Raw genomic sequence first — 12,645 nt, forward strand, 5'->3', positions numbered from 1 at the left:
AAGTCGTAATATTACGAGAATAAAGTCGTAAAATTACGAGAATAAAGTCGTAACATTACGAGAATAAAGTCGTAAAATTACGAGAATAAAGTCGTAACATTACGAGAATAAAGTCGTAATGTTGCGAGAATAAAGTCGTAATATTATGAGAATATAATTTATGAGAACTCTAACAGGAAGAGCTTCTTCTCCCTGTGTTAAAATGAGGAATATTGAGCATCTTGTGAAGTTATATTTATATATTTATAATATATTACGACTTTATTCTCGTAATTTTACGACTTTATTATCGTAATATTATGACTTTATTCTCGTAATTTTACGACTTTATTCTCATTACATTATGACTTTATTCTCGTAATTTTACGACTTTATTCTCATTACATTATGACTTTATTCTCGTAATTTCCTTTTTTTGTTTTTTTGTTTGGCCCTAATACTCCGTCGTACATTTCGGACATGCAGCAGCGCACAAAAAAGTGCATTTTTCAAGAAGTGCTCCTTAATAGCAATGAATCTTTATGATGATACTCCGAGCAAAGAGAGGATGGAGAGGAGGGTGGGCGGCGTTTGCTGACAGGCGGCGTGTGTGTGGTATATAAACCGGGGGGGACGTTGGACGCCTTTTACTCGGAGTCACTGCTGATGCTCAGCCGCGCCTGCAGCGCTTCTCTGTCGGCAGCAGCCCCGCATCTGCACAGCACAGTCAAACCAGCCGACCGGCACGATGGATGGCCAACAGAAAGACCGCAGAATGACTCACTTGTGGATATTGACGTTACTGATAATTGTTTAACCTCCTTGGATAACCCGGTCTTTTCCAACTTTTTCTTCTGGATACGGATTGCGGAGCTGGATCTTGTCGTAAATGTTTTGAAGAAGGATTATATATTTATTCCCGTCACTTTATTTTATCGTCACTCTCGTGTTTTGCCTTTTTTTCTCCTCTCTATATTTTTATTTTTAATCTTTTTTTTTACTTGGAAGCGTTTTGTTGGAGGACGAACTGATTTTTTGGGATACGCACATAAAACTCTAAAGAATGGCCGATTGGTTCACGTCTGTCCTCGTAATAGTTATAACATTATTTACTCAGGTATTTCAAACAAATTATATAAAATAAAAATAGTTATTTCATGATGAAGCAATAATTTAGAAAAACTATGCATTTTTTTTTCTGTGCTCAGTCTAACTATTGAATTTGATTTTAGGTTTTGGGATCAAGCGTGTTCGAGATAGATCTCCATCAATTTCAGAATACGAAAGGTTTGCTGGCAAATGGACGTAAATGCAGCATGGGCGGCTGCAGAACTTATTTCAAGTTTTGTTTGAAGAACTACGGGGCGGATGCGGCTGCTGGGAGGTGTATCTTTGGCCAGGCCAGCACACCTGTCCTGGGCAGCGACTCCTTCAGCATCCAGCAGCACGCCCTGCGGCTGCCGCTCAACTTCACCTGGCTGGTAAGAACACCTGTCCCAGCTGGGCTCTCACAAACTCACAAAAGAGTTTTTATTTCATAAAGGTGCACCTTTATGAAATAAAAACTCTTTTATGTTCGAATATATGTATATTTGGCATTTACATAACTTAGGAGGCTGATGGCTTGAAAATAATAGAGGTTCAAATCAGATGTCACCTACAAATGAGTTTGAAAGTGGATATTTCAGATAAAATTATTGATAAAGACTATAATTAAACTTTATAAATCGATATATGTTTTGTTTGTTGCTTTGTTTTGTTGCTTTTTTTACATAAACACATTAAAAGGGTATGTAACGTGAACCCCATTGCTTTATTGTTTTATTTTGTGTTGCTAAATCTTAACAGTATAAACTGTTGAAAGCAGATTTTTTACTACACTGGCTTATGAAAGTGTATGAAATCATAGATTAAAAATATATGCATCCATGATCAATATTTTTTGCTTTCATTTCTAGTGATTTACAGTGAAATCTTTCCCAAGCAATCTCGGATCACTTTCCATGTTGCCACATAACTGTTTTACTGAAATAATACTAAACATTATAACGAACTGAATGTCTCTTTCGTGGCGTTATTTTTGTTATTTATTTTCATGGTGACGTTTTTGTCCTATATCCCTCTCTACAGGGTGCTTTCTCGTTATTTATCGAAGCCTGGCATTCTCCTGCTGCGGAGCAGCCTGCAGGTGAGGAGACGCGGATTATTCTTTTACCACTAGAGGGAGACAGCTCGCACGTATCAAACAACTGCACTGTTATAACTCATTTTAATCATTATTTATTCTAAAATATGACGCTGCAACTGTGGTCTGCAGCGCCAAGAATAAGTTATGACTAACAACTAAAAAATCTTAGACACAAAAGCCTATTCCTTTGCTTGATTTTTGGCATGCATAAGTAAATGTGCGTGGTTTAAGTGCAAGAAGTCTTTAAACTTTTTCTTTATAAGGGTGACTGGATTATGAAAAAAAAAATGGAAAATTGTGATGTGCATATGGTGTTTATGAAAAAAAAAGGAAATTTGTCATGTGCATATGGTGTTTATTGTTCTTAACAAATACATGTGGTTTCTCTTCACAGATGCCACCAATTCTGAATTGTTGATTAGTTCTTTTGCCATCCAAAGACAGTTGGGAATAGGGCCCGAGTGGTCCCAGGTTGAGCAGAACACGACGCAGACGGAGCTAAGGTACTCATACCGGATCATCTGCAATGAAAATTACTACGGGGACACTTGTTCCAAAATATGTGCTCCGAGAGACGACCGTTTTGGCCACTACACCTGCAAGCCTGACGGGCAAATAGCCTGTCTGCCGGGATGGAGGGGAGAATACTGCCAAGAACGTAAGCAAGAGTGGAGAGACGCTTTGTTTGTGATGCAAAGTCATGAAGCCCAATTTGAGGCAAAAAATCAGCAGGCCTTCACACTGACTCAAACATATCTATTACTCATTAAACTAATTATAGCCCTAACATCGGGAGACTTGTCTGAAAAATGAAAAATAAATATATTATATTATATTATATTATATTATATTATATTATATTATATTATATTATATTATATTATATTATATTATTATATATTATAATATTTTCTTGAATTATTTGAAGTGAGCATGTTTTCTTTCAATGTACTTCTTCCAGGAAGTCGTGTCTAACCTGTTAATTGATGCTCAGGCTGTTGTAAATGTAAAAATAGCTTCTTTTTTTCCCGGGGTCCTTAAAATGACCTGTTACACGGTCACAGGCGTGTATTTTATTATGACGGTTTGTCTGGAGGCGCTGCGCTCTAATCCAGGGCGCTGGTCGCAGTGCGCCGGGGTTACGTCAGATTTATGGTTCCGCGTTACACCAACGCAGAGCTACGGTGCGCGTCGCCGCGTACCCTACGGCGATGGCTCTGCGTCGATTTACCGTCCGCCGCCATAACAATGGAGGCAGCTGCCCTGCTTTTCTGACGAGCAGCATCTGCTGCGTTCAAACCCCAAACCCGCGCCAAATCAATGACCGGGAGCAGCAAAGTATACAGTACATGTCCAATGCGAGGGTAGGGGGGACAGGATTTTTTTAATATTTTTTTTTTATTGTACTTTTATATTTTCGATCACATCAAGAGGGATATACTACATACATAGAAATCTCAATTTACAATAAAAAATTAAGTCAGTCAAAGTCCATACACACCAAGACATATTTCATAGCGCTATATGCCCAATATTCTAAACAAAAATTCTACTCATTGCACTAATTTGAAATACCAGATAGTACTACCATATCAATGACTCTGAAATAATAATTAAATAGTTAATTAGTCTTCCTACCATACTTCATGATGAAGGGGACTTATCAAAAAAAGTAGGAAACACTTCATGTCATTATTTTCCTATCCTAAGTTGGGGCTGGTCCGTTAAAGAACCAAAATGATGTCCAAACATATACCCTCAAAACAAAACGGAAACAAAACCAAAAACCTAACAAAACAAACAGACATAAACGGTGGGAAAACCCCACTTAAAACAAACAAGACAACAAAACAACACAAACCATTGCACTCAGATCTTATCATTGTCACTATGCCTTACAGTACATTGACCTACGAGATTCTTGAAGTCAAATTCTATATGAGATTGCCATATTTTTAAAAAGTCTGAGGATCTGCCTTTACTCTTGTAATAAATATGGTGGGTTTAGATTCTTTCCAATTTAAAGTTATACATTTCCTGGCTGCCAACATAGCAAGATCTATATATCTGCATTGATATTTGTTCCACAGGTTTTAGGGTGCAGGGGTAAAACTGTTAAAGATGACCAAAGCCTAATTAAATGCTTGTTATAAGTGCAAAATTAAAGTTTGTATACATCTGTTCTTTTGCAGCAATCTGCCTTGACGGCTGCAATGAAAGGAACGGAACCTGCACAGTACCAGGAGATTGCAAGTGAGTGTTCACACATATTCTTAAAAAACACACACATCCATACAAATATAATTAACTTATATTTTTAGATAATTCAGAGCAAATAAACCAGTTTTAACTAATTGTAATGCTTTAGTTGTGGAGGCAGTCCAAATGGTGTACTTGTCATTAGTTTTTCTGAGTTTCTAGTCTCATTGCTTTTGTTTATGAGTGAGTGTGAGTTTGTGTGGGAGTCAACTGTCATGTTTCATGTGTGAACAGATGCAGAAAGGGCTGGCAGGGACTCTTTTGTGATGTGTGTCAACTCCACCCGTCCTGTAAACATGGTACCTGTAAAGAGCCGTGGCAGTGCACCTGCAAAGAAGGCTGGGGAGGCATCTATTGTGACCAAGGTGTGTAACCTTCTTCTTGTTTTCTTTAACCCTTTAAAGCCTAACATAATTGAAGTGTTTATTTTGTATTACAATTAAAAACACCCCCAATATTGGCTTCAACAGCTTTTATTTGTTTGTACCATGATTACATTAGGTCATTCTTTTTTCCTTTTTATTTTTACATTTGATTATGGGGTTGTGCAGAGGTTTTAGAAATTCATGTGTCAGATATGGTACATTCGGCATCATAAAATTAGCTAATTATACTTAAAAAAAAACAACAACCTATATGTTCAACACAAGACAAAACTGTTGAATTTGGACCACTTTTTTTCTTCATATATATAATGTTTGTTTACAGACCTAAACTACTGCACCCATCACAAACCGTGCACCAACGGGGCCACATGCATAAACACAGGCCAGGGAAGCTACACCTGCGCCTGCCTGCCAGGCTTCACCGGGGTTAACTGTGACTCGAAGGTCCGGGAGTGCGACAGCAAGTCCTGCCTCAACGGAGGCCACTGCCTGGTGAGTCCGGAAGTCTCTCTTGCTCCTTTCCCACAACACAGGCTTTCCTGTTTTTGTTTTTGCCTCAGTCTATCTGCTACTCCAGGAGGATGCTATCGATTGTCAAGTCAGTAGATGACCCAGTTCACAGACTGCGCACCGCAAATAGAATTCAGATTAAGGAGAATGGGGTCCATCAGGGCAGTCGTGAACAGGATATGATAAAAAACATCTGACACTGAACTTTTTGATAATTATTTTCTTTTTTCCCTGCAGGAGTCTGAGAATGGGTATAGGTGCGTGTGTGCGCAGGGGTTTGATGGGCCACGATGCGAACACAGGATGCTGACTTGTGCAGACATGCCGTGCTTTCACGGAGGCAAGTGCAGAGAGAGGGACAACGGGCAGCATTACATATGCGAGTGTCCAGCAGGATACACTGGATCAAACTGTGAGAAGAAGGTGGATAGGTGTACCTCGCTGCAATGCACCAACGGTAACACATCAGTCTCACTGCATTAGAAGTAAATCTTTGCTTTCTTGGTACCTGAATCCAAAGTTAACCGTAACGCTGATGTGTTTTCACAGGTGGACACTGTGTAGTCCAGGGTAACGTCCGGATGTGCAGCTGTCGCTTGGGCTTTGCAGGGGTGCGCTGTGAGATCAACATTGACGAGTGTGCCAGGAACCCATGTGCAAATGGCGCCACCTGCATAGACCGCATCAATGACTACAACTGCACCTGCCCGCCAGGGTACACGGGCCGCCACTGCGACAGGCCCAAAGACCGCTGCACCTCTCAGCCCTGCCTCAACGGAGGGACCTGCATCGTCGGACCAAAGGGCAAGCCCACCTGCGCCTGCCCAGCCCACTTCAGCGGCTTCCAGTGCCAGTTCAGCGACCAGTCCCTGGCCAACACCCCCATCCCTAACATAGGCGTGGAGTCCGGTGAAAGGCTTAACTTTGCTGCAATAAGCTTGGGCGTTTGCCTGGTGGCTGTTCTGGTGCTCTTCTGCATGGCACTGGTGGTACTGCGTCACAGGAAGAAGCAGAGGAATAGGGAGCGGGACTCAGAGACAATGAACAACCTCTCCAAGGCGGACTTTCAGAAAGAGAACCTCATCTCAACTATCGAGCTCAAGAACACAAATAAGAAGGTCGACCTAGAGGTGGACCGAAGCACAGAAAAGTTAAATCATAAATACATCAACCACTATCAACTGGACTATAAATCCACCATGGGGTACAAAGATGAACTGTCCCTTCTGGACAAAGATGAAAACTGTGAAAAGATAATAGAAGACAAAAGTCCTTTGAGTAGAATGTACAGGTAAGTGCACAAGAAGAGCTTAAACAAGCAGTTTCTCGACTATAACATCGTGTCATTGTTGCTCAGTAACAGATATAATTCTTCGTTATCTTACAGTGAACGGCCCGAGTGTAGAATATCAACATTATGTTCCTCCAGAGACTCGTTGTACCAGTCTGTCTTTGTTGTAGCAGAAGAGAAACACGAATGCATCATTGCAACTGAGGTAAGCCCTTTCTTAACTTTAAATCTAATTAAAAACAAGAATATATATGTCTATTTTAGATATTCACTGAGTCTTTTTTGTTATCTTTTCTCTTCCAGGTATAATAATCAGAACATTTTACTTATCGTCAGCGTTGGAGTCCATGTGGTCTGTTTACAAGTGTGAAGAGACTGGGATTTATTTAAATGCAAGTTGCTGCTCTTGAAAACTTGATAACTGGATGGAGCTTGTGCGCTCTAATAACTGCAATGGAACTAAAGCTAACTTTTGTGAGAATGTACAGCACAAAAAGAACATAGAAAGAACAAAAAAAGAGCAAAACTGGCTTGTGGATTCGCCTTCGATGTTTTCGCCTCAGATCCTCATCTGCTCCGTCCAAGTTGATCAAAGGGCAACGAGACATTTATGCCTCCGTTCTTATTTGCTGAAGAAGAAGACTCTTTTCATGTGATCCTTTTGACAGCCGCAGTTAAACGATTCACCTGTGGAAGAAGCCCGGCGTTTTTCACTTCCTTGCCACCTGCATTGAGCTTTATGCAAACAAATATTGCGCTAAATCGGAAAGGACTCAAAAACTACTGAAAACGGTTCATTTTCAAGGGGATACTTGGGGGAATATGTTGTAAATGAAATCCATTTTTATAAAGAATGTATGCAGACTAGATCACAAAGCCTTATGTGTGTATTTAAGAAAAAACAATGTGGCCTGCCTTATCTTGATTCGTTTGCACAGACACTTGGAGGTAAAATGTAAAAAAATTGACCAACAAGATGCAATACGCTAAAACGCCATGCAGGGAAACTCATGATTGGGCCTTGTCTGTTTTATGCAAAAAAAAATCATACAAGAAGTGATTATAACACCATGGATGCCTTCAACTGAAATCACTGAATCAATAGTTTTATTTTGTAAGATTAGTAGTTCATTATTAATTTAATTAAACGGAGCACTGATCTTTCTCTTTCAATGTTTTACAAGATTATTTTGTACATATTGTATATTTATATGTTGAGATTAGAAGTATGACTTGTACATCTGTTTTTAAGCCAATGCCACCAAAAAAAGGTGAATTTATTTTTTAAAATGTTCTGGTGTTTTATTATAATATTAATATTATTCTATAAAAACAAAAACAACAAAAAAAAAACAAATAAAAAACAACACATACATAGAAAACATATCTGGTACACTATTTGTCTTTGATGGTAAGTGTCCATGTGGTCAAAAAGAGATCCTAAATTAAATGTGGCAGTCATCTAGAAACTCAGTTTGTGTCAGCTAATGTGGAAGTCAGTTCATTGTCTGTTGATGCAGTATAACGTTTGGCCTGGAAGCATTTGCGATGACCCCACGTCTAAGTCATCTGTGTCAGTGTGATGTGAAATTGGTGCACTCATTCGGAAATGTAAGGAAATACTTAAAGAAGAAAGAAGCTATATATTTAGAAGTCTGTATGTGATAATAAAGAGTCCTTGTGGTTTTTAACTGCCTTTCTGAGCTGCTGCTGTGTCTCCAGTCTCAACATTATTACATAACAGTGATCATATGGTTCTGAGTGAAAAAGAAAACTGGCCCGAGCTCACTTTGGAGAAACAACCTTGAACTCGAGCTTGCACAGCCACTTGGGGGCAGCAGGGTTTGTGTGAAGCTGGAAAGGTGTGTTGTCTCCTCTTTCACCTGTCAGCTCATGAGGCGTCATCATCTTCGATGACAGGCAGAGGACACATGGGTGTCAGACTGCATTGGCCCAAAGGTGCAGAACACAGACACGTAATGAGCTTAAGAGAGCACAGATATACCAGTCCCAGCTATTTATAGGTAATGTGATTACCCACTGGCGCTAGACTATCATTGACTGCTCGGAATATCAGGATACAAAAAGAAAAAAAATCCCCCTAATGTTTACAAAAAGGGATAACAGGATAGTAATACACAACTAGCTTTTATGTCAGCATTAAAAAAAGCTTAAATGAGCAAAATTATTATGGAAAAAACTATTTTAGTTGTAAAAAAGGACTTTGGAGGAATTGTGTTTCTAGTTAAATCTGGACCCCTTGGTTTCCTCTTTTCTTAGAAAGCTTCAGTTTTCCAAGACCATAAACTTCGTGTGGGACGTCCCGCTGCCTGGTTTCGATTGGCTTATGCGTTTGCTAAGCCCGCCTCCTCTGTCGTGTGATTGGCTGAGGTCCTGTCGCTCATCGACTCTGGACAACAAACAACACGTGTTTTCAAAGATAGATACAGAGGAGAACTAACGGGAGCGACACCCCACACTTTCATTTTGACGTTTTAAAAGAAGACGCATGCAGGACAGATGATGAGGATGACTCTTACTTCAAGGACTTCATACTCAGAATGGTAAAGAGAAAATAGGACATCCAAGAGAGCAGACACGTTTTGTCCCAAGTGGCAGCCAGAATATCTTGTTTTTTGAACAGTTAAGGGACCACGATGAAACATCAGGACTTAATAAACGAAAAAAGCACCCTGTGGATATTTGGATATGGCTCCTTAGTGTGGAAACCGGGGTTTGCGTTTAAGAAAAGCAAAATTGGTTATATCAAAGGATTCAAAAGAAGGTTCTGGCATGGAGACGATTTTCATCGAGGGGACAAGGAAAAGGTGAGACTTCCCAACATTATGCCACAATTCACCTTGAAATATTCACAACAAAAAATTTGGCTCTACATATTGACATAACATTTTCTTATGTCCATGGTAATTTAACTAGTTTGCAGAACAATGTTCACATTTATGACACATTATGAGGCATAAACATTTTGTTTGAATATGATCTGAGTGTTCACTGTGTGTCCTTGTTCTCCAGCCGGGCAGAGTTGTCACACTGGTACCAGATCATGAAGTAAGTGCTTTGTTTTACTTTTACTTTGCAGCATGGAATTGTGAATTCATATTCTCTGTGTTTGTTTGTAGATTAGTTCTCCTCCATAGCACTATGTATGCATGTATGTATGTATGTATGTATGTATGTATGTATGTATGTATGTATGTATGTATGTATGTATGTATGTATGTATGTATGTATGTATGTATGTATGTATGTATGTATGTATGTATGTATGCATGTATGCATGTATGTATGTATGCATGTATGCATGTATGCATGTATGTATGTATGATACAGTACTTACTGTACATTAAAACTCTTGTTTTTCCCTGTTTTTCCCCTCAGGCTTGCACGTGGGGCGTTGCCTATGAAGTGGCAGAATCACAGATTGAAGAGTCCCTTCAGTACCTAAACTGGAGAGAGGTTGTGTTGGGGGGTTACATCAAGGAGGTGGTGGAGTTCATCCCTAAAGAGAGGAGCCACAGCCCGCTGCTGGCCCTCGTCTACATCGCTACCTCCGACAACCCCATCTATCTCGGCCCGGCCTCGGCCAAGGACATCGCCACTCAGATTTCCATATGCCGAGGCAACACGGGCCACAATATTGAGTATCTGCTCCGGCTGGCGGAGTTCATGAGGCGCCACTGTCCTGAGGCTGAGGACGAGCACCTTTTCTCCATTGAGGCAGCTGTTATGAACATTGTCCATGACTGTGCGGAGATTAAGCCCTCAGACCAAAAATCCCTGCTCCTGGGAGCTGTTCAAACGTTTGCACATGGTACTCCTCATTTAGTTTTGTAGTCTGAAAGGGAAGAAAGCTGAAGCAGATTTTTCCAGGGTTTGGGCGCTTAAAGTGGCAATGTTTTTCCTGCCATTTTGACTTATCTATTTTTTTTTACTTAAACGTATCTTAAATCGAAACAGTTTATAATTACTTAACAACAATGAAAAAAAAAATAGTACGGTACTACACTTTCCTTTAAAATGACATGTCGCTTTCTTAAGTGTTTTCTGATTGGTCGAATGTATGGAGCCTTTTAAGCATACTGTATTCTGATTTGTCGAATTTGTGCACATTTTCCAAGCCCAACAAAGACAATTACAACATTAAGAGATTAGTCACATTTCCCATGTCAAGTCCAAAAAATCCAATCATGCATGTTTGCACCAGGAGTCATCAACTACAGGAACCACAGTGACGACACACCAACATTTGGAAGAGCTATAAAAGCAGTCCAGCTAAAACTGGAAATGCTGGTTGCATCCTCTCAACCACATGCACCTTTCTTCCAAGACAAACAGAAAATATAACAGCTGATCACTCCTTCATTGACACACTGCCAAAACACATGTGTTTATATATATCTCTGCACTAGACCAGCTTTATCACCGTTTTCAACCAGCTGAGCTGGTGTTCTGACGAGATTTATTGAAATGTCCTTACTCTGCCCCACGCACAGGCATGTATTTGAATGCGTCACAATACTTTGTAGAAGACATTCCTTATCAAAACTTGCGTTTTGGTGCAGGACTTTGTGGAAATTCCTTAAAGGGGATGCAACAAAAAGGCAAGAATTGCTTTTATGCTGAACGGTCCCTGAGCTGACATAAGCTAAGGCCTTTGAGATTTGAAAGTGAAAGAAAGTGCCTGCGCAATAGATGGGAAATCGCAATAGGATATCCTCCAGATCACCGGTGACATCATGACACATGTCCAGAAGCTGTCCTTCCCATGAAGGTAGAATCCTGCACTTGTCTTGCACTACAGTTTGCAAGACTTGGATAGAGGATGTTTATTTTGCAGTGAAATACAACCAGGCCTCATACATATCTCTGTTCTTTTAGCGCTTATAACAACATCTAGGGTGAGAATTTGTCAATTAAACAATTTAGAAAATTCAAAATGTGGAAATGCGTTTAATTTCCACTTAAACAAATCAGATCTGGTTGTACATAAAAGTGATAACTGTACTCAGAAATCCTGTGATATTCTTATTTTTTTTTTATAATTTCACTACGTAGTAATGTGGTGCTTACAAAAACACTATAAGAAACTGTATTTTTTGTTTTTGTTTAAAACAGTTTTTTTTATGTATTTGAATAAAAACAAAACACTAAATGAGAAAAAAAAATGTGTTCATGGTTTTTTGTGCTTGCCTTTAAATTCCTCTATAGGCTATATTTATGTTTGTGGTCGCCTGCTTGATGCGCACAGACCCTCGTGCCTCAGGCCGCTGCAACACGTGGACAAGGAATGTTGACTCTGGCATGATCACAACGCTGACTTTTCCTCGCTGAGCTGGTAGCTGCAAAGGTCCACTTTCACAGAAGTGTGTACATTTCTCTCATACTGGATATGTGCATTTGCTCGATGAACTCTTAAAGTTTGTGTTGTGCAGCCACAGACTCATGGAACACGCAGAACCTTTACAAACTATAAAAGGTCACATGAAGACGAAAATAAAGTTATCCAAAATAAAGATATGATGACATCATGCATATAAAGATTTTAGCTGTTGTTCTTCATATTCAGGGTCAATGAGGTCTGCTGGAACCTATCCCTACCATTGTCAGGTGAAAGCCTGTAAAAAGACATTTGAGGGTAAATATATAATATAATGCTTAGCTTACATAGCAAGATCTTCATTGGTGCTGGGGTAATCTGTGTGCTGTCTTCTAAAGCTTCTACTACAAATACTGTGGGTTTTGCTATATCATTGTCAGCAGTTATTGAGTTCCTTCTAGACTCAGAAGTACAAACTCAGGACTGGGGTCGATGTCATAAACTGAGTGGGATACATTTGATTTGTTGCAACATGAAGGAAATTGGAAAAATATGACAAATACATCAAGAAAAGCTAAACAACGCCATAGCAACATGCCACTAAGCAGCAGTAAGCCAGTGTTGTTTACATGGTTTACAGAATTTGCATACAAGAAATCTTACATTTATATAGGTGCTAAAAGAAATCTTATAA

The 12,645-nt window shown here is 39.6% G+C and overlaps 2 protein-coding genes across 2 annotated transcripts; both read left to right on the forward strand.

Moving 5' to 3' along the window:
• Positions 1-642: 642 nt before the first annotated feature.
• Positions 643-8,309, forward strand: LOC133462474 (delta-like protein 4). Its single transcript, XM_061743740.1, has 11 exons — positions 643-1,096; positions 1,212-1,460; positions 2,110-2,167; positions 2,562-2,825; positions 4,360-4,420; positions 4,661-4,791; positions 5,135-5,304; positions 5,560-5,779; positions 5,872-6,613; positions 6,710-6,818; positions 6,917-8,309. Exons 1-11 carry the CDS (start codon positions 1,043-1,045, stop codon positions 6,920-6,922), a joined length of 2,064 nt encoding a protein of 687 aa, XP_061599724.1. The 5' UTR covers positions 643-1,042; the 3' UTR covers positions 6,923-8,309.
• A 764-nt stretch (positions 8,310-9,073) lies between these two features.
• On the forward strand, positions 9,074-11,771 carry LOC133462068 (glutathione-specific gamma-glutamylcyclotransferase 1-like). Its single transcript, XM_061743184.1, has 3 exons — positions 9,074-9,441; positions 9,647-9,682; positions 10,013-11,771. Exons 1-3 carry the CDS (start codon positions 9,271-9,273, stop codon positions 10,466-10,468), a joined length of 663 nt encoding a protein of 220 aa, XP_061599168.1. The 5' UTR covers positions 9,074-9,270; the 3' UTR covers positions 10,469-11,771.
• The last annotated feature ends 874 nt before the right edge of the window (positions 11,772-12,645 follow it).

The sequence above is a fragment of the Cololabis saira genome, chromosome 16 (assembly GCF_033807715.1).
Source record: "Cololabis saira isolate AMF1-May2022 chromosome 16, fColSai1.1, whole genome shotgun sequence".
Taxonomy (NCBI): Eukaryota; Metazoa; Chordata; class Actinopteri; order Beloniformes; family Belonidae; genus Cololabis; species Cololabis saira.

Excerpts from the sequence above, each read along its gene's own strand:
- LOC133462474 (XM_061743740.1), top strand. The coding sequence starts at position 1,043 with ATGGCCGATTGGTTCACGTCTGTCCTCGTAATAGTTATAACATTATTT. Across the intron at positions 4,792-5,134 it reads AGGCATCTATTGTGACCAAG|ACCTAAACTACTGCACCCAT; the intron begins GTGTGTAACCTT and ends GTTTGTTTACAG. Across the intron at positions 5,780-5,871 it reads CTCGCTGCAATGCACCAACG|GTGGACACTGTGTAGTCCAG; the intron begins GTAACACATCAG and ends GTGTTTTCACAG.
- LOC133462068 (XM_061743184.1), top strand. The coding sequence starts at position 9,271 with ATGAAACATCAGGACTTAATAAACGAAAAAAGCACCCTGTGGATATTT. Across the intron at positions 9,442-9,646 it reads ATCGAGGGGACAAGGAAAAG|CCGGGCAGAGTTGTCACACT; the intron begins GTGAGACTTCCC and ends CTTGTTCTCCAG. Across the intron at positions 9,683-10,012 it reads CACTGGTACCAGATCATGAA|GCTTGCACGTGGGGCGTTGC; the intron begins GTAAGTGCTTTG and ends TTTTCCCCTCAG.